This window comes from Alligator sinensis, unplaced genomic scaffold (assembly GCF_000455745.1).
Source record: "Alligator sinensis unplaced genomic scaffold, ASM45574v1 scaffold196_1, whole genome shotgun sequence".
Classification (NCBI taxonomy): Eukaryota; Metazoa; Chordata; order Crocodylia; family Alligatoridae; genus Alligator; species Alligator sinensis.
The window spans coordinates 1075431-1097602 of record NW_005842492.1 but is presented as its reverse complement, the minus strand read 5'-3'; the positions used below and the strand labels follow the sequence as shown (position 1 = coordinate 1097602).

At 43.4% G+C, this 22172-nt stretch overlaps 1 protein-coding gene across 4 annotated transcripts in view; it reads left to right on the top strand.

The window, feature by feature from the left end:
* GLCCI1 (glucocorticoid induced 1) overlaps positions 1-22172 on the top strand; it is a 58301-nt gene that overhangs the window by 16836 nt on the left and 19293 nt on the right. Inside the window, exons 1-4 of one of the 4 annotated variants that reach the window (XM_025212910.1) lie at positions 4081-4106; positions 11368-11481; positions 15215-15327; positions 15604-15756. In XM_025212910.1, the coding sequence (XP_025068695.1) occupies positions 15298-15327; positions 15604-15756 (183 nt within the window). In that variant the 5' untranslated portion in view covers positions 4081-4106; positions 11368-11481; positions 15215-15297. Of the gene's footprint in view, positions 1-4019; positions 4107-11364; positions 11482-15214; positions 15328-15603; positions 15757-22172 lie in introns of those variants that run through there. The other 3 variants (XM_025212909.1, XM_025212907.1, XM_025212908.1) reach the window with 3 other exon arrangements.

Sequence of the window (22172 nt, the reverse complement as noted above, 5' to 3'; positions counted from 1 at the left end):
CCGAAACATGCACATCCCCTCCATTGCATATACATGGTGAACAATCTGTTTTCACTGAGACTTAGGCCCTTTCTTCCCAAAACAGCAGCTTTCTTTCACCTTTTGATTTTGTAGTGTATTACAGCTGATTATTTAAAAGCTTGGTTTTATTATAGTTATCCTGTCTTCTTCCTCACTGTAACCCACTTACTGCATCTCATCTTCAACTAGGCAAGTAAACTCTTCGGGACTCACCCCCTTGCCACAGAACATGGATATAAGGGCCTTGATGATTCAATCTGTTAATTGGTACTATAATATATAGCCACTAAGCTCTTGGCTATTGTTTAACCTGTCTTTGAGCACATGACCTCTATAAAAGGATAGATGCATTTGATCTGAAATATAATGCTGTTCTTGTGGCCCACTGGGATTCAGTAATTTATCCCAATGTGAGACTTTTGATGCTACTTCTTTCTGTTTTTTATCACAACTTTGGCAACTTCATAAATGGAGAGGAAATGAACAAGTGTAAGACAGGGTTGTCCAAGTGGTAGGTCTCTTGGGCCACGTACAGCCTGCAAGCAGTAAACATGTGGTCCATGGGTCCTGGCAGCCACCTCTGCATGGCAGGGGGTGGGAATTGCCTGGGGGGGAGTGGACACCAGTGCCACATGTGGTTCCCAGCCATATAGAAGTTGGGCAGCCCTACTGTAGGACAAGGTACAGATGAGAAGCTACCATGAATAGATGGTTCAAGACTTTAGTAAAATGGCTAGGCTTGATGTGATCAAGATGGTTACAAATAACAAATATGTTTGAATGACAGTCCAGCTGTGTCTTCTTAGAAAATATTAAATGTTTCATGTGAGGTTGAGAGAGTTAGAAGCAGCAATTTAATATTTTTCTGAGCAGAAAAGCTGGCTAGCTGCATTTATTCAAATCATAGAAAGTTAGGGTTGGAAGGGACCTCAGGAGATTTAGTCTAACCCCCTGCTCAAAGCAGGACCATCCCCAACCAAAGCTCATCCCAGCCAAAGCTTTGTCTAGCTGGGTTTTGAAGACTTCCAAGGATGGAGCTTCTACCACCTCTCTGGGTAACCTGTTCCAGTGTTTTACTACCCTCCTAGTGAGAAAATTCTTCCTAATATCTAACCTAAACTTCCCTTGCTTTAACTTGAGACAGTTGCTCCTTGTTCTGTCATCTGCCGCCACTGAGAACAGTCTAGCTCCATCTTCTTTCAAATCCCCCTTGAGGTAGTTGAAGGTTGCTATTAAGTTCCCCTGTGGCCCCCCCCCCAGTTATCTGAGTCTTTCCTCATAAGTCATGTCCCCCCGGCTCCTCATCATTTTTATTGCCATCCTCTGGACTCTCTCCAATATGTCTGTAGTGAGGGGGCCCAAAACTGAACGCAGCACTTCAGATGTAGCCTCACCAGTGGTGAACAGAGGGGAAGAATCACTTCCCTTGACCTACTGGCAGCACACCTACCAATGCAGCCCAGTATGCCATTCGCCTTCTTGACAGCAAGGGCACACTGGGCTCATGTTCAGGTTATTGTCCACTGTAAACCCCAGGTCCTTTTCTGCAGAGCTGCTGCCCAGCTAGCCAGCCCCCAGCCTGTACTGGTGCATGGGATTGTTCCATCCTAAGTGCAGGAACTTGCACTTGTCCTTGTTGAACCTCATGAGATTCCTTTTGGCCCAATCCTCCAATTTGTCTAGGTCACTTTGAATCCTAGCCCTACCCTCCAGCGTGTATCTACTACTCCCCCCAGCTGAGTGTCATCTGCAAAATTGCTGAAGGTGCAGTCTATGCCATCTTCCAGGTTATTGATGAGACATTGAACAAAACTGACCCCTGAGGCACTCCACTTGATACCGGTTGCCAACTAGACATGGAGCCATTGATTACTACTCTGAGCCTGATGCTCCAGCCATTTTTCTGTCCACCTTATAGTCCATTCATCCAGCCCAGACTTCCTTAGCTTGCCTGAGAGAATGTTGTGGGAGACCGTATCAAAAACCTTGATAAAGGTACATCTGCTGGTCTTCCCACATCCACAGAGCCAGTCATCTCCTCATAAAAGGCAATCAGGTTGGTCAGGCATGACTTGCCCCTGGTGAATCCATGCTGACTGTTTCTAATCACCGTCTTCTCATCCAAATGCTTAGAAATGGATTCCTTGAGGATCTGCTCCATGATTTTTTTCCAGGGACTGAAGTGAGGCTCATGTGTCTGTAGTTCTCTGGATCCTCCTTTTTTCTCTTTCTTAAATATGGGTGCTGTTTGTCCTTTCCAATCATCCTGGACCTCTCTCAGTCGCTATGAGTTTTCAAAGAAGATGGCCAGTGGCTCTGCAATCATGAGCCAACTCCCTCAGCACCCTCGGGTGCACCGTATCTGGTCCTATGGACTTGTACACATCCAGCTTTTTTGAGTAGTCCCTAACCTGTTCTTTCAGCACTGTTTGTTTTTTCTTCTCCTCCAACTGTGCTACCTGGTGCAGTAGTCTGGGAGCTGACCTTGCCTGTGAAGAGTGAGGCAAAAAAGGCATTGACTGAACACATTAGCTTTTTCTGCATGCTCTGTTACAAAGCTGCCTCCCCCATTCAGTAAGGGACCCACACTTTCCCTGGTCTTCCTCTTGCTACCCACATGCCTTGTAGAAACCCTTCTTGTTACCCTTCACATCATTTGGTAGCTGTAACTCCAATTGCACTTTGGCCTCCAGGGAGTAGTTTTCTTTACATGTGCTGTAAACCCCTGCTTACAAATACTTACGCTATACATCTCTTATTTAGCTAATCTATAAAGAGGAAATCTGCTTTGCTTTCTGGTTTTTCAGGAATTAGATATGGGGTTGCTTGACTCTAAATTTGTGCTACTTCTATAATGTCCACATCAGTGGTTTTACCTTTTTCTTCAGTCTGTGCAGACATGTAAGTCTAAATTCTGAGTTCTCCCACTGAGCTTACTGGGGTTATTTACATGTATAAAGATAGTTGCATTCATAAATGTCAAAGGACACCCCAGATGTGGCGGGACAGGCAGCAGCCCAAACAAGCAAAGGCGCCTGTTCGGGCCACTCGGTTATCTGGTATATTTTGTTATCTGGCACCCTCCATTCCCCCTGGGTGCTGGGTAACAAAGCTTTTACTGTATATTGGGAGAGTATAAGACCTCTAAAAAGAGCCTAATTGATTGCTTTTTTGATTCATTTTTTAAATCTCTGAATACTTGTACTGCATCTAGTTTAAAGTAGTTCTAGCTTTTTCCTTACCAGAATACCACATTGCTGTTGGAATACTTGAAAAAATATACAAGTTAAACTTTACAGTTGTGACTTATCTGTCAATTCATCTTCTGTCTATAAAATTAGATTGAGGAGAACTACATTTTTGCTTGCTTCTCACAAATATGGTATAACCTTGCGCTAGGGCTTTGTCTCCCTCTGCTGTCAGTTCTGCTTTTGCTTGTGTGTCTGTTCAAGGTATTATTGCCAGTATGTATTATTTTTTTTTAACTATAATTTTTTTAACTTCTCCTTTTTTTTAATCTCTTAAGTTTCTGATATGTACTTACGACCTCAACAGACACTTGAGACTTAAGTGTGGAAACGCACATCCAGTTATTGTGACCAGACTGCAGAAGTGCGTCTTTCATCTCCACTTCAAAAAAAAAACAACAAAAAACAAAAAAAAACCACCAAAAAAACCCTTCATATTTTTCTAACCTCTACAGTTATCACCCACTCTTCTGATCTGGGCGGTGGCAAATGAAGGACGATATTGAGTGATACAGTTATCCGTATTTTCACTGACTATACTTTTTTTGTCCTTTTTTCCTTTTTATATGCACAGATTTTGAAGTATGCACTGACATACATGTGCAAAAATATCAAGTATTTTTAATATTGCTAAAAGATGAGGTGAATAAATTGTGCCAGAGGCTGGTGTTTTACACTGTAGCTTTGATATAATTATAAACTTGACAGCTGGCTGTCCTACCAAAACACGTATTTGATCTTTATTCTTAGACACCTACCTGTTGGGCAGAAGAAGGATCAGAAAAGCGATCGCATCAACGGTCAGCTTCATGGGGGAGTGCTGATCAACTAAAAGAGGTGAGTTGTTTTGTGTGGCAAGCTAGTTGTATCTGTGGTACAAAATACATTTAAAAAAAATGTTTTGCACTACTTTTAGCCTTCAAAGTCTGTCTACTTGCACTTTCTCCCATCTCCTACTGATTAACTAGGTTCAACTCTCATATCATAGAGAGGTGATTTCAGGGCTGTTGACTCCCAGCTGGATAACCTTCTTTCTCAGGATGCATTTTTAGTCCAGAAGTGGTGTAGAACCCAGCTCTAAGCTACTGAGAGATTCCCTTCTACTCAACTGGAATACCCAGCTGGTACTGTCTGCTTTCCCTTGTTTTGCATTAATTCTGTGGCAGAAATGAAGGAAGTAGTGACCAGGATATAGCTCATTCTGAATTTGAAGTCCCATCTGCAATATATGGTTCAACACAGAGGAACCCCCTCGTTCATGGTAGAAAGGGAAGTCAGAATTGATGCAGCTACTTGGGATACTGTTGAGTTGTAGGCATCCTGTTACTAGAAATATATAGAGAAGCTAGAAGGCATTCAGCCAAAAATTAAATAGCTGTAGGAATTAAGTCACGAGAGAACTTTAGGTACAGAAAAATATTCTTTGATCCATCTGAGAGGCGAAACTGCTTTTAAGTAGGGTACTTTCTGCTGTTAGCACTTGGCTACAATCCTTGGGTATGGTTGGAGCTCTCTAGCTTGTCCTGTATCAGATAGATAGTTGGGGTAGTTTCCAATCACTCCTTTCCAGGTAGGGTTCCATTACTGTTCTTGAATGTCAGCATTCTTCACTCACAAGTGGTGAGTGCAGGAGGCTGTCAGAATAGAATTTTCTCTCATTCCTGTAGGTAACCAGTATTTTGAGGCCACTGCTCTGCTGGTCCACTTAGTCAGGGCTTGTGAGTGAGAGATGCAATGAAGGGGAGGTTCTTCTTAGGATAAAAAGTTCAGCATTATGGAGGCAGCTAGATTTAATTTGTTGTAGGTGGGGAAACAAAGTACAGAGATTTAAGGTCAAATGTGTCTACCAGTGTTGGGGATCCAGTATGAGACCCTTTCAACCTATATTTTTTGGGTATTTAGGTTTTGTATAGCACCATAGGCCTTTAAAACACAGGTGCATTGTCTTTTGAAATGATCATTTGACTAGTTTTGCAGATTGAAACTCATTTGTCTCAAGATGGATATCTAGAAAGTGAGGGTGTGCACTTATTGGCCACTTCTGAAAATGTTTTAAGTTACTTGTGTAGCAGTACAAAGGAACTCTGGGGGGAAAGGCTGAGAAAATCCTGGTTGTTGATATTGTCTTGCTTAACTATAAGAACATCCTTTTTACTCCTGCAATCCTTCCCAGTTTGAGAGGGGAAATAAGGCAGTGGTCCTGCGGCAAGCAGCTTCTTTTTTTGCAACACATCTTAATTAATCATCAGTATTGGAATCTTGAGATATCTAACACACCTTTCTTGTATGAGTTAATGAAGTAATTCAAATTTGTCAGACTTTTGGTGGTCAGGGGCTGCACCTCCTCTTCCTCCCCTCCTTCCCCAACTGTATGCTGCATGGGCTGGATGGTGCAGTGGGCATCCTCTATTTTTCCCGCTCCCATCTCAAGCTGTGCACTACTACTGCCCTGCATGCCATGCCACATCTTTCAGACAACTCTGCGCTGCACAATGCAGCGTTTGGATTCCTCCTCAGTCATGGGAGAAACAGGGCTGTGGGGTCCTCCAGCTTGGAGGCTGCTTCACACCAACCCATGGGGGAAGGCCAGAGGAGAGAGAGGGGGAGCTTGAAGACGTTTGCAGGACCAGCACCTGGAGTAGTAAAAGGAATGGCACCCACGCTGGGAGCCTGGGGACCACAGGTTAATCCTTTAGGGACTGTGTGAGACCCAGAGGCTGTCAGTTGGACAGCTCTGAAGTAACCAATAACAGCCCTAAGTTGTCGTCCTCTTTGTGCCTCAGTCCTTTAAAGGAAGATCAGAAATATTGCTATTAGGTTCATAGGATCATAAGAAAGTAGAGCTGGAAGGGACCTCACAAGGTCATCCAGTCCAGGCCCCTGCACAAGGCAGGTTTGTCCCTGAAACGGTCCCAGCCACCCCAGGATGTCCGTCCTGCTCTTCAAAATTTCAAAGGATGGAGATTCCACACCTGTTTCAATACTTGACCACCCTCAGTCAAAAAGTTCCTCCTAATTTCCAACGTAAATTTTCCACTGCTGCAGCTTGAGGCTATTGCTCGTAGTCCTGCCCCCTATAGCCACAGCTAAGTCCATCTCCATCCTCTCTACAATCACCCTTCAGGTGTTTGCGGACTGTTATCAAATTCCTCCTCAGTTGTCTCTTTGCCAGACTAAACAGCTCTAGCTCTTTTTTCAGCCTTTCCTCCTAAGTCTCGCTTCGTAGGCCCCTAATCTATTTTTCTTGCTTTCCACTGGACTCTTTCCAAACTGTCCACATTCTTATTGAGCTGTGGGGCCCAAAACTGGACATAGTATTCCAGGTGAGGCCTCACCAGTGCTGAATAGAGTGGACAAATCCCTTCCTTTTGACTTTGCAAGTGACATATTTCTCTTGATACAACTCAGAATGCTGTTTGCCTCCCCTGCTTTTTTTTGTGCAACAAAAGCAAATGATAAACTCCTATACAGCTTATGATCTGCTGTAACCCTCACATCCTTCTCTGCAGTATGGCAGCCTTGTCAGTTTTTCCCCAGGCTGTCTTTGTGTGTTCAATATATTGTGTCCCAACTGTACGGCATGGCACTTGTCCTTGTTGAATCTCATCTGATTGATCGCAGACCACTTCTCTAGTCTGTGCAGGTCATTCTGGATCCTAGCTTTGCCCTCCACGGACAGATATATCACATCCACAGTTCTCTCATGCAAAAAACCTTTCACCTTTTCATAGAAGGTTTATGGGGTTGGTCAGGCATGACTGACTTTGGGTGAATCCATGCTGGCTGTTCCTGATCACCATGTTCTCCTCCAGATGCTTCACAATAGATTCCTGGATGACCTGCTGCATGTTCTTTCCCACTATTGAGGTCAGGCTGGCTGGTCTCTAATTTCTTAGATCCTTCTTCCTTTTCTTAAAGACAGGTACTGTATTTGTACTTTTCCAGTCCTCTAGGACAGGGGTTCCCAAAGTTTTTCTGCAAAACACGGTCCAGCAGTCACAGCTGACCGCAGCCAGAATTTCTGGCCGGAAGGCAGGTAAAGATACCCCCACCCCCCGGGCAGCAGGGTGGGCCAAACCCTGCGCTGCTGCGGGCCCTGCAAAGGGGGAGACAGCCTCTCTGCCTGGCTCAGGGGCCGCAGTTTGCCAGTCCGCGGCCACTTTGGGTCTGGCAACCAACCCACTGCAGCCTGGCATTGGGCCACGGCCTGGGGATTGAGACCCCCTGCTCTGGGACCTCAAGGATTTCTCAAAGAGAGCTAATGGCTCTGAAATGACCTATCTCAGTCGTTTTCTTCTGTACCATAGGCAACTTCCAGATGAGTGCGGCCATGGGGTATGTGGCACTGCAGACACACCTCCTGTGATGCCACATACCGCATTCAGCTGTTCTCTGTGCTGCAAGGGAGCAGCGCAGGGGCAAGAGGGTTTCACCCAGGAGTCAAAAAACTGCTCAAAAAAAATAAAAGCAGAGTGGCACATGTGGGGGTAGTGCAAATGGCTCAAAACTGGAGCCACACTGCAGCTGCCAGCCAGGCCCTGAGCAGCAGGATTGCCACTCCTGCAGCCCTAGGAGGCCCCCAGGAACCCAGATAAGGCTACTGGGGACAGCACAGTGCTGGGGCCAACCTCCCTTACCCCACCTGAGGTAACCTGCTGTGTGCCAGAAGGCATGTGGCACAGGCATTCCACTAGTTGTTGTGCGCCACTGCTAGTTGTTCCCAAGGAATCAAATGTCCACGCTTGTGTGGACGTGGCCCTAGAATGCATCTCGTCTGGGCCTATTGATTTGAAGTTTCTAGCTTCACAAATCCTAACCTGTTCTGCCACTACTCTAGGCCAAGGGTGCTCAACATCTGGCCTGTGGAGCCTTGGAATCCATCTTCCTTTTCCCCAGGTCAGAAAATTTGGCAGTAGGGGAGCAGTGGCCATTAATACAGCAGCCCAGCCCCCACCTCCCCTGCCAAACTCCTAAATCCCAAGCCCTGTATGGCTCGTTGGAGCCTGGCTGTACTGCACCCCACCTCCCCTGTGGAGCTTGGCCATGCTTCCTTTGCCCTTCTGGGCTGGATTGGGGCTGTGTTTCCCCCCCCTCTGTGTGGCCAGATGGTGCCCACTGTGTGCCTGCCCTGGTTGCTGGATAGGGACCACCGGCTAGATCCAGCCCATGGATAGATTGAGCATTGTCCACCGGGCCTGCAGAGGAGGAAGGTAGAGCACCACTGATCCAGGCTTGTTTGTCTCCTTCCCTGTCTTTGCTGACAACTGCACTCATCATAGCTGTCGCTATTTGTGAAGACTGAAACTAAAAGAAGCATTAAATAAATACTTCAGCCTTCTTTGCATGCTTTTTCTTCTGCATGTTTTTTTAATTGCATGCTTGCTAAAAATGGATTTTTGGATGCAATTCCAAATCCTGAAAGGGAGCTTTTCTTAATGATTACAAATCTTGATTATTCTGTCTCTCTGAGTGTGGAGGCTTCTTCCTTGACCTGTCCAGTCTGAACCTATCCAAATTCTGTCATTACTGTCTTCCTCATCCTAGTTCCCTTGCCAATGCTATTTCCTTTTCCTGGGATGGTTAGGCTCCTTTTCCCAGTGTACCCCAAGTACCTTGCCCAGCTAATCCCAGTCTCTTCTTTTTTTTTTGCTTCTAGCACACCCAGACCCAGTCTACTGGTTTCTCATCTGTTCTGCTTTGAATAGCTGTTTATCAGTCTCTCCCTGTTTTTTCTCTCTCTGCCACCAACTTCTAACTCGGCTTCTTTACCCAATTACTTCCAGCCTCTGCTGTGGCTTTTTGTCTCTTTTGAATTCAAGGTATTCTTTCTTCCTCCAGCGTGCTTGCTACTTAATGAATGGGACTCTCTAATAAAAAGAGAGTTTCCCCTTTCTTAGCTCCTGTACTTGATATCCATAGCTGCTAGGAACAGCAATTACAAGGGAAATCCATGCCTAGTAGGGGTGTGTGAAATGGGCTGTATTCGATTCGGATTCGGCCCAAACCGGGGACAGTGATTTGATTCTTTGATTCAGATCACTGTCCCCGATTTTTAATTCGACCAAATCAGAAGTTTCGATGCTGACGTGGAGAATCAGCGATTCGGCCACAGACGCAGCTTTTTTCTACAAATCTCAAGGTACCAGGCGTGGCTCATGACCGCTGCAATGCTGAGGCGGATGGAGCATCCCATAGGAGCGTGGGGGGGCCCTCGTGCTTGGCAGCGAACCCAGAAGTGGACCGGAAATACTTCTAGTCCGCTTCCGGGTCTGCCACTGAGCGCACAGGGGGCCCTCCCATACCCCACCCGGCTCGGTGATTGGCTGCTGAGCACGCTTCTGTGGGACTCTCCATCTACCCCACTATCACAGCATTCATGAGCTGCCTGGTACCTTGAGGTATGTAGAAAAAACATTTAAAGCTGTGTCTATATCAGAATTGTCGAATCTCTCCGAATCGATTCGGTGGGTTCCAGTTCAATCTGGAGAGATTAACGGGTCTCCTGATTTGATTCGGCCACTGTATTGGGCCGAATCTCTGCTGAATCGAATCAGGGATTGAAGCTTCACATAGCACTAATGCTTAGCTTGTGCAGGATTGGACAAAGAGCTTGCCAGGTACAGATATAATTGCTAGAAATTTTAACTGTCAAACTCTAATATGTTTCTGTTAAGTACATGCAAACTACGTTTTTATAACTTTTTATAATTTAACCAGATTTACATAACTTTCACTGGAACAGCAGAATGCACGTTCCTGACCCAGGCTATGCCATGCTGGCTTTCAAACCCTTGCTCCCAAATATGGGATGCTGGAGCTTTCCAGTAAAGTAGTTTTTTAAATAAGATTTTTTTTTAACATATTTGCAATGGTCAGTTCTCTAAACACTGCTCCAGACATGGGCAGATTCCCCAACCTGAAAATTTATAGCCTGAATGGTTAAAATGCGTGTCAAAGTTGTTAGCAACGAAAAACAAGGAACTACAGTAATAGAGAAAAGTATAAACTCTGCTAGGCAACTGTTTGTTATGAAAACTGTAATACCACTTTGCGTTTGGATTTTTAATTGTGTTCCTTAGATGCTTGGCTGTAAGCAAACATAGCTGTTGACATTTTTCATGATTTGAGTGGTCAGGTTAGTTTCTGGTTTTTTGTTTCAGCAATTATGATGTTAATTCTTAGCTTTTTGATTTGACAGGTACTGTGACCTAAACAAATATTTATAAGCAGATTTTTTTAAACTAGTTCTGGTAAGAGAGGGGTATGTAATGTTATATATGTTTAAATTAGTTGGTGATATAATAGTGGAGAGATCTAACTGAAGCATGAAATCAATATGTTCATGAAGCATTTTAGGGGGCATTTTAAAACTATTTTATTGAATATATAGATAAAAGACCCCAAAATTAAGCACATGCACTCTGCACAGTCACCTGAAAATGGCCACTTATAATTAAATCGGTGTACTCTTGAATTAATGACTGAAATATACAGTAGGATACTGTTTTTGCTAAAATACTTGAGTAATATTAATTGAGTAATCATTAATACTAAAACAGAAGAGTAAGGGTTTTGTTTTTTCTCCTCCTATTTTGGATCTTAGAGAGACAGTCAGTTGATTGAGGGGAAAAGTATGTAATGTGCAGGTAAATTCTGGTGCTCGTGTACCAAGAAAGTAGTCAGGCATGCTCCTATATAAAATGCTTTGGAAAATGAGACTTTTTTTTTTCCTTACAGCCACAGTGCTGCTTTATATGTAAAGATTTAAGCCAAGAGTTCACAACACGTAGCTTCTCAGGGCGACAGGGCAATCCCAGTGGCATGTCACTGTTGCTTATTAAGCCACTTGATTAAATAAAAAATTTAAAATGCATCCTGCATGTGTCATTTTTGTTTGGCAGTTAATCTATACTTGCATGTGCCATCTAGTTTCCCACTTGCAAAGGTGCTGAGTTTTCGCATCTGATCATGGAGGTCACCCACTGGAAACGAAACTTTGCAAGTGGCCCTTTAATAAAATGGGAGTTGTATGCCTCTTTATATAAGGAGTTGTCTGTGCCAAACCTCATCTTATCTTCATTTTGCCTCTTTTCAGCAGATTGCCAAATTGAGGCAGCAGCTCCAACGCAGTAAACAGAGCAGTCGTCATAGTAAAGAGAAAGAACGTCAGTCTCCTCTCCATGGCAACCATATAGCAATCAGTCAGACTCAGGTAAGCAGGCCCTGTTTATATCAGTGGTTACTCTTTTCATCAGAACTGAGCAAATACACTTTTTTCTTTTTCCATTTGATTTTTTTGTTGTTGTTTTTTTTGGTTTTGGGGGTTTTTTTGTTTTTTGTTTTCCTCCGCATTTTAAGTAATGTTAGAAAAGCTAAGCAGGGCATACCATGCTGCAGTGTGGGGACCCCATGCTTTTATCAAATAAAAAAAGCATGACCCCATGCTTTTTATCAAATAACAGAAGGAATTGAAGTGATAACAGCTGAAACTTTCAGGAAACATTTGGAAGCAGCTGTTTAAAAACTCCTTCTGTGTGGTGAGCAGTAGCAGAGATTTCGGGGGGTGAGCTGGAGAGTCTGCTTTACCTTCTTACTACTATCTGACCACTGCCAGTTAATAATTTGAGAATACTAAATCCTTCTGGACTTCCTTGAAGTGCTATTGGCTTCAGAACCAACCTTTTAGAGAGACCCCCCTCTTTAAAATATGCTGTTCTTCCAAAGTATGTGTATCCACTATCTGTCAGTGGTGGGAACCGCATCCCAGGGAGGGCTGAGGCATCCCTAGGTACTGTTGTCCTTTATCATTTTGGATTACTGCCAATGAGATGTTTGGAACTACTAGTTCCAGGGACAGCTTTTTCACAGGCAGCTGAAGCCCTCACCCTACATATCCTCAGGACTGTAAAAGGTCCCAGAAATAGGGTGACCCTATGACCTGTTTGGCCAGGACACTGCTAATTTGACTGTGTGTTTTTTGCTGCAAAGAAAGCCAACTGTTGGCTTGTATTCAGCTTATGGCCTACTGCAACTCCCAGGTCCTTCTCTGCAGAACTACAGCCTACCTAATCCTTCTTCAGTCCATGTGTATATCGGTAAGCATGGTGGCAGAAGGCTCTCTTCTATGCCGCCTTTTGGTCTTAGTGCTGCTAAAAGTTGTATGCAGCGGTGGATACATCCTGTGGGTCTTTAGAACATCTGAGTGAATGTTCATAAGGCAAGTCTCCCTAAATCAGAAGTGGGAGATCAAGGACTTGCATCCTGCAGAGCATCTTCTCAGACTGAGATCTCCAGAGATCAAAAAGAAGCGTTGCATCTTCAGTCCTAGTGGGGTGCCTTCCCTGTTTAACATCTTCCTAATTCTGTAAACAATCTTTTTTTTTTTTTTTTTTCTTTTTTGTGTGTAAAACTGCCATATGTCTTCCCACTTACTCTGCTGATTCCCAGGAGATTGGAAAGACTCCACATGGCTGATTTTTTTTCTGCTGGTTCTAGCCTGGATGAAGCAGTTCTCATTTCTAGGCCTACTTTCCATATCTTTGTGGAGTTCCAAGATCCTGTTGTTGTTCCCAGACCTGCTCTGCGAAGGCTGGGTGAGGGGATACTTCTCTCAGATCTGAACTCCCTCTGTCTAATACTGTGGGTGTTAGATGGTTCTTAATGACTGAGCAGACTTGCTCCTGTTGAAGATTTAATAAACAATAGAAGGTGGGGCTGTAGAAGACAAATTTGTCTGGCTAAGAGGACCAGGTTCTCGGCTTTGTGTGAAATTTCATAGACGTTAGGGCTGGAAGGGACCTCGGAAGATCGAGTCCAGCCCGCTGCCCCAGGGGCAGGAAGTCAGCTGGGGTCATAGGATAAACATGCAAATTTATCTTGAAGGCGTTCAAAGTAGGTGCTTGGACCACCTCTGGCAACAGTCTATTCTAGACCATGGGGGCTCATACAGTAAAGAAGTTCTTCCTTATGTCCAGCCTGAAACAGTCCCGGAGGAGTTTGTGACTGTTTGAACTTGTCATCCCCTGGGGTGCTCTGGTGAACAGACGTTCTCCCAAATCCTGGTGAGCACCTTGTATAAACGTATAGGCAGCCACCAGGTCACCCCTGAGCCTGCACTTCTTTCCAGGCTGAAGAGTCCCATGGCTCTCAGCCTCTCATCATAAGGCCTGTTCTCTTGCCCTGTGATCATGTGTGTGGCTCTCCTCTGGACTCTCTCAAGGTTCTCCACATCCTTTTTGAATTGCGGAGCCCAAAACTGGACACGGTACTCCAGCTGCAGCCTCACCAAGGCCAAGTAAAATGGGAGAATGACGTCCTGGGATTTGCTTGAGAAGCATCTATGGATACAAGCCAGCGTTTTGCTCACTTGACTAGCCACAGCATCACATTGAAGGCTCATGTTCATCTTGTGGTCAGTCATGACCCCCAAGTCCTTTTCATCCACAGAGCTAGCCAGCGTAGCACTGCTGAGCCTATAAGCGTGCTGTGGGTTTTTCCTCCCAAGGTGGAGAACCTCACATTTTTCGGTATTAAACACCATCAGGTTCTTGTCCGCCCATTTCCTGAGCTTGTCAAGGTCAGCCTGGATCGCCTTCCTGTCCTCAGGTGTGGACGCTTTACCCCAAAGTTTGGTGTCGTTGGCGAACTTGGCCAGTCCACTTCTGATACCAATGTCCACACCATTAATGAAGATGTTGAATGGTGTTGGCCCAAGGACAGCCTTGAGGGACCCCACTGGTCACAGTGCACCCCGACGATTGACTTCTGTCAGCCACCACCCTCTGGGTCGAACCATGGAGCCAAATCCCCAGCCAGTGGATCGTGGTGAAGCCGAGGCCGCAGTTGGCCAGTTTTGCTAAGAGGTGATCATGGGATACGAAATCAAAGGCTTTAAGGTCAAGATATACGACATCAATCACGTCTCCCTTGTCCAGGTGATAGGTAAGAAGAAATATTTCTTTCATTGTAGGACCTCAAGTCCAACAGTACAAAACTGTCTTCTGGATTTGTTACTGAGTTTGTTCAAGGACATTGCTTATGCTCACCCTTCCTCATCCCAATCCCTCTTGCATTTATTCATTTCTAAAAGACCAGTATATTTTTAATTGCCTAGAAGTGCTGGAGGTCCTAAAGTGTTCCCAGAAGTGAGATAACAGACCTGTTAACAAGGATGTTAGCTCTGGACACAAATCCACAGTTTGAGAACTGAAACTAAGTGTCACAGAGATGTTTAATGGGATCTTGTAGACTGAGCAGTGAGTCCCATTAGTAGAGTGGTTTCTTTAATCTTTACTAGTCTCTAGAGGAGCCTTTGGGAACCCCATAAGATTGGGCCCCTAATACAGTGCGTGGCCTGTTGTGACCTATTTATAAAACTTTTCAAAAAAGGTTATTTGAATACATTGTCTCAAATAGTATATAATTAGAAGCTATAAATCCCTATTTCATGATCATATGTTTGAGGTTTAACATATGATGATGTGGTGGTGGTGGTGGTGGTTTTCCACTTTGGCTGTATGGGTCCCACTATGACAAACTCTGAACTTAAGCACATGAAACCAGTTATAAGCCACTGAACAAAATCCTTGTTTTGCATTTTACTGTAAACCAGTCAAAAAAAGGAAAGAGATATGAGGAGAATGTTAAAATCGCATGTCTAGCCACTGGATGCCACGGAATAATTGATAAAGTTGTGCATATCTTTGGACCAACATATATAGTAAACTAGCGGCATCAGAGTAAGCCTGTAGACCAGAGGAGTTTGGCCACTGCCAGTGAAATCCCATGTCTGCAGGCCGGATCCAAAAGATTCCTTGGGGTGGATCCAGCACTTGAGCCAATAGGTTGCCAATCCCTGCTACAGGGAATATGAAAGACCTTTGACGAGAGAATACATTCAGTTAATCTTTTACTCTGTGTCTACTTTTTTTTCCCCTATCCTTTAGATATTGGATGTTTTTCAATTTGATGTTGTTTCCCCTCTGTATTCTGCAAGCCACACTTTTGAATGACCTAGGAAGAAGTATACATGCCACCTCTTGAACTCCTGCAAAACTATGTACCCATTTTACTCATTTACTTTAAAAATGAATATTAGTAGCATTTATATTGTGTAACCTTTAAACCAGTGTATTTTTTTTCTTTCCTGTCTTCGTAGTGGTAGATATACACACATTAAAAATGAAGAAGTTCCTATGCAGGTTTTAAAACTAATGCATGTTTGTTTCACTTTACCTTTTTAGTTGTACTAATTCCATTAATACTGACCTTTTATTTGATGAAGCTATCTTAATTACAAATCTAAACTAGTTGTTTGTGTCATTTCTTTTTATAGGCTTCTATCTCAAGGTCAGTCCCTATGCCTCTGTCGAACATTTCAGTGCCAAAATCAACCATTTCACGTATGCCGTGTAATGTAGAAGGAATAAGTCCTGAATTAGAAAAAGTGTTCATTAAAGAAAACAGTGGGAAGGAAGAAGTATCTAAGGTAAGGTTATATTGATATATTGATATATTTTGGTAATTTTTTAATTGTCAGAATCTAGGAATGAGTATAAATTTCTAGAATGACTGAATAAAATTTTACATTAGGATTAGATTTAGGGCTGATCTAAATTATTCTGACGTACATTTTTCAATCTTAAAACGTTTATTTTTGACTAAACATTTTTATTGTCTACTTCCCATCGAAAATAAACATGCACATAATAAACGTGTTGTCTTAGTTCTACCTCCAGAGATTGGATAAGAAGCTATGCATTATTCTGCCTGCCTTTATGACCGTATGGTCATAATCTGCTAAGGTCCAAGGATTGATAAATATTGGGTTACTTACTAGACAAATTATTGTTGTGAATTTTGCCTTTCAGTTTGACCAAGTTATTTCTGTACCTGTAGGATTCAGTCCTTTAAGTTAATAAATGCTCTTGCTCTAAACCAGTCAAGTAGTTTACTTAAATACTTTGGTAGTTGAGTGCTTTTATGTAGCAAAATGAGAGCACTCAGCAATATGTTAAATCAAACCTTTCTGTAGAACCAGTAATTTGGTTTAATCACTTTTTCTTGGATTGGTATTTCACACTTTAATACATCTCACCATTTGGGCACTTTTCCCGATTTTTATAATTTTTAAAATATTCCCCCCCCCTTTCACTTTATCTCATTCCTTTGAATTATGCTGCTTATCCTGTCTTAAATAACACTGCTTTATATATTTCAACGTAGTTTAAAATAATAGTCCTGGCTACTACCTTGGAAGACAAAGGGAGGACTACTGGCTTTTTATGTTACTCTATGAAAGTAGACAAGAAAATAAACTCATCCAGCAGTTTCTCCCAGTGTGACTATCAATGTATCCATCTGCCTAATGCTTATTCTGCTCTGAAACCCTTCCAGTTAGTCAACAGCTTTTTGTTAATGTGGTTCCCGGTACTAAACCAAGTATTACAGACACAGTTGTTCAAAGACCTGGCTAGAGGAGCTGTTATCTTCTTGCCTCACATTGTGTTACCTCTGAATTTACTGATCAAAATATCATTGTTCCCTTTTCCCCTCTGCAGGGCCATCCATAGGGGGGAGCGGGGTGAATTGGGGCACTCACCTTGCCCCCCGCACTTTGGGGGGCCCCACAGTGCGGCAGCTCTGCGTCCAGCCGCTCACTACCTCCTCCTACCCTGCACCCTGCTTGGGTCAGCTTTGCCCCCCCTATAACACTACATTTCACATTTTAAGATTAATCTTTTTGTCCAGTATAATTCTTAAGTCTCTCTAAGTATCACTGCTTTAAAGGTTTCCTCATCCAGTTAATACTTGTGTTAGATTCTGTTCCCTTAAATGTTGTTAATAATGTTAATGATTGATAATGTATTTTTAGATGTATTTGTTTTCTAGTTTATTAACAACATTTAGATAAGTTTGGGTGTAGCCTAGGGCCATATTAAACTGAATTTGGCTTCATTGCTTATCAAAGCCAAAATTTAGCCCTGTTTCTATTCTGTCTTAATTTGATACTTCGGGACAAGTCCTAATTGAAGCTGCCTTGGACATTTCAGCACCTAAAAATAGGTGTCCCCAAGAACGTAGACCAAATAGCTGGGGGTAGACTCCTGTTAGATTTAGTGAAGTGACTGAGGGTCGAACCTGATGATCTGTTTAGGTCCCTTCCGACCCTAAGCACTATGAAACTTCACATCTAGATGCCAAAGGCCCAGTGAAATGGAATAGGTAGCTTCTTCTGAAGGACAGTTCAGAGTATCTGGAGGCACCTGGAGCTAGGCAATATGAAACACCTGAACAAAGAGTATGTCTGAATTGCTGCTTTTCTCCAAAACTTAGGTGTCTGGCTTGGGGACATTAAGTATTTCTGACTGCTCGAAGTTCATTGTGCCTTGTTGCTCTTTTCTGATATATAACTGACTTTAGGGGATTCAAACTTGCCTCTTCCTTCCAACCATTTTCTTACCACTAGTTGTTATAGAATAGTCTGCATTGGGCTACCTTCTAGCCTTCCTGTTTAAATAAATAAATAAAAGTGAACCTGTTGGCTTTCAGGAGTGCCAAAATTGAGGGTAGACAGTAAAGTAAGCAAAAAGGAGCCTGACTTGAGTCCAGTGGTTATGTTTTTGTCTGGGAGGGAGAGACTAGGTCCCTGTTCTTAAGTTTATTTCTGTGCTGTTTCCTTTTTTTAACTAGTGACAGTGGTGTAAAAAGCATAAGCATTCCCTTAGGTCAGGCGTCTGCAACCTACCACTCCTGGAGCCATTTGATCTGGCCTGTGGATGTGGAGCTGTGGCAGCAGGCTTCAGCAGCATTGCTTTCCCCACCACTGCAGAGAGAACCACAGGCAACAGGTGCTATCCCTGTGCCATCCCTGGTAAAAGTGTAGGTGGCAGCTGGGTCCTAGTTCCCACCTGTTTTTCAACTCAAACTGGGTCACTTCTGATCGCAGCCCAAAAAGGTTACTAACTGCTGCACTTGGCTCTTATACAAAGGCAGGCAGACACTGTCACCATCCCCATCAGCTATACGTTTGAGTGGAAATACTGTGGTTGCTGCGCTGCATACTGAACTGAATGCTGTCAGCTTGAGTTAGACACACAGCACACCAATTGACCGTGCTTCTCTGGGAACAAAAGCAGAGTTGGGGCGTCTCCTTGGCTCTGTTCTGAATTTCAAGAGGGCTTTGAGAATTAGAATCTGGATCAGTAATTCTCAACCAGGATGTTGTGGCACCCTGTGGTGCTGTGAGATCCTTTTTAGGGATGCTGTGGGGTGCTGCAGAATATTGGCACTTAGCTGTGTAAAGACCTACACGATTCACAAAATAAACCCAGAGATTTCAGACAGGAATCCATAGTGTCAAAGACATTCTGACCGGTTATGGTTTTTGCAACAGTTTTTTGCAACAAGACTTTCCATTGTTGAAAAAAAAGTGCAAGCTAAGAGCTAGTATTTTCTGAGCAGCGCCTCAAGTCTGACAAGGTTAAGAACCACTGATACAGATACTCAGGATTGCTTATGAATATGTACCAGAGCTAAAGCTAGATACCTAAGGATCGTTCAAATCCAAAATGGTGGTGTCAAATGAATTTAGATGCCTCATGATTTTTATTTATTTATTTTGCCTGCCAGATGCAGCTGGTAGACCCAAACCAGTGCCCAGGCAGCTGTGGTGGGGGGCCCCCACCCAGCTGCCCAAAGGGGTGTTTGGAAACACCCTGGCCCAGATCTAGCCATGTGGGGAAGGGGGTATAGCCTGGCCCCAACTTGGCTGGGCAAAAGGAAGGTGGCATGTGTTGGCCCTGAACCAGCTGTACAGAAGGAAGGGTGGCATGCATGGCCCAGGCCCGATCTGGCTGTGTTGGGGGAGTTTTGTGACTTAGCTGCAACTCGCTGGGATTCTGGCAGCAGAGCGGAGTGGTGGTATTAGCCGCCACTGCTCCCCTGCTGCAAAATTTCCCAACCAGTAGGGAGCCCTGTGGCTGGAGGCTGAGCACCTCTACTCTAGAAGCTTATATATTTTTCTCAGTATTTTATTAGGGATAGAAATTAGACATTATAATGCTTACTTTAAGGATTTAGGTTCTTGTGAGGTTTTACTACTTTCCTAGACTTCTCAAAAATAATCATGCCTTTGGGGCAAGTGTCTAGCACTCCAGCCAGGTGTCTAAGACTGTTGCCCCCATAGAGGCCTGATCTTGTAGCTGTGTGAAGTACTTGCAGAAGCCATTGTTGTTTCATATCAGACCTTTCTGTATTCCAGTCCCATGTTGAGTTTTTAAAATAAAAAAGGAGGTGGGCGTAACATTATAGGACTGGAATTTTTTCCAAAATTATTATTAAAAAATAAAGAAAGTAGATCGTTTGTTTATTATGTCTATACTGCTTCACCTTGACATTCTTTGGGGGATATTATAGTTAATTGAACCTAAGCAAGGTTTATCTTCTGCAATCGGCATGACTGGGTGGGGAGGGAGTCTAGTCTTAGATTTGAGTACTTGAAGTGATGGCTCAGCTCTGGTTTCAGCCCAATAGCAGCCTGGTCTCAGAGGGAAAGGGAGCATGGCTTAGCCTGTGCGTGTAGCCTGGCCCCAGCCTCTCCCTGCAGGAGGGCGTGGCCTGGCCCTATGGGGAAGGGGGGCATAGCATAGCCGTGTGTGGGGATTGGGCATTTGTGGCCCCAAGCCAGCCCCTCCGGGGGGGTGCCTGGCCTGGCCTGGCCTGGCCTGGCCTGGCCTGGCCTGGCCCTGATCCAGATGTGGGGGAGGGGTTGTGGCCCAGCTGCAACAGGTAGTGCAGGGTTTGGGAATTAGGGAACAGGGTGCATGACCATATTAACGACCCCTGCTCCCCTGCTACCATATTTCTTGTTCCTTGGGGAACCCTGAGGGCCAGATGTGATGGCTCTGAGGGCTGCATTTGGCTTGTGGGCCAGAGGTTGAACACCCCGCTCTATCAGAATGCTAATGCGCATGATTTGATTCTTTATTAAAAAAAAAAAGGTAAAAAAAGAACAAGCTGAAATTCCCAGTCAGTTTCTATGAGTTTATGACCAGGAGATGTGAATTAGTTACTCCATTTTTTCAGTTTAAAATTGTGAGAATACCTAGTTTTAATGTACTTTATACATTATGGGTGTGACTCATGGAATATAATTCTGAAACATTAGTTTAAATAGTAAAAAAAAAAACAAAAAAAAAAAACCCAGGTCAAACTTAAGCAAAAGCTTTGCTTACATTAAACTGTACCAAAAAAATTAAAGGTTATAGTTAATATTTTTTCAGGTTTCTAAATGTGCATTCCTTGCAGCATAAAAAGGCGTAGGTTAATTTGAAGGGAAAGTAGAATTCTTCAGAAACAAAATCATCTATGGAATATCCGCAGGCAGTTTTGAAGTAGTAAACACTATTTGGCATGTACAGAATTACTTATTTTCATTCATACTCGTATACATGCATAGCTTATTATTAATGTGTCTTAAATTTTTTTTGTGTGCATCTATCTCACCTTGTATGTATACCATTTTATAATTACTATAATATATTGTGTGCACCACATTATATAATTGCACATAAGTATATGGTGCATATTATAGTATGATATATATTTATGTAATATACATAAATATTAAAATGTTGTATTGTTAATGTGTGCATCTGAGAGAAAGAATGAAAACTTATTTTCCAAAATCATAGCTTTAATGGCAAGATGAAGTATTTGGTATATGATATATTTCTTGATTATGTAATATTTTTGCCAATCTAAATTCTAATATTTAGATATGGTGGCACCAATTTTTGCTCATATTTTCAGTAGTTTTAGGACACTTGTAGTGAAATAGTTATGCTGTCACTGCCTCACAGTCCCACCCCTTGATCTTGGCTTTGACCTCCTATCCCACTCTCAAACACCACTTCCTACCTGCCCAGGGCCCCATCCCACATTGGGAGTTTTGGTGAGCAGTTGTGCAAGGGGGTGTGTTGACTTGGCCTGCAACAGCTCAGCAGAACTCCCTATGTTGCCAACCCCTAGCTTAAGGCAACCAGTCAAAGGTGAAATAATATCAGAATTAACACTTGTGTGACTTTAATTCAGATACCAAGTGCATATGCTATATTTACTTCAATATAAGATGACCCTGAATATGTGGTGACCTACCAATAATTTGATTGTATATATGGAGAACTTATAAATTTGTCATATATTTCCATATATAGAATATAACTATTGTTGGTTTGCCTGGAATTTGTCCCCTTCCCACTGCTACAGCAGAATTTTTTTTTTAATGTGGGGGTCAGGTAGTCTCCCCCCAGCTTGTTCCCTTCTTACTTATTGTCAGATCATGTTCTCCCTGAGCACGTGAAAGTGAGTTGGCACATTTGAAAACACTGACCTTGAAATAAACATATCTGTAGTAATTCACATATAGGCAAATTACCATAGGTAGCACTACACTTAGTTCATTCAGAATTGATGCATTTAACTGTTTTAGAAACTGCTGCAAGTTTTAGCACAGGTACTCCATAAACACATTTTTAAGCAGCACTGACTACTTGTATAGGGTACAAACTATGTATAATATTAGTTGACAGCCAAAAGGCTCATGCTGTATCATATAGTTCAAGGGTTGTCAACTGGAGGTATGGGTGGGTGTGGACGGACCTCTGCCACCTCCCAGGAGCAGAGCCAGGGCGGGTTGAAGGCAGCGGCACCCCTCTGTGAGGCGGGGAAGCTTGCACACAGTGGCTACCCCACCAGCCCAGGGAGCTTCCACCCCCTGCCCCAGCCCTGCTTCTGGGCAGTGTCAGTGCACCGTCCCTGCCTCCTGGCTCTGCATCTGGGTCTCCCGGCTCTGTATCCCTGCCTCCTGGCATCTGGCTGCCCGCAGTACTTTGATTTAAAAAA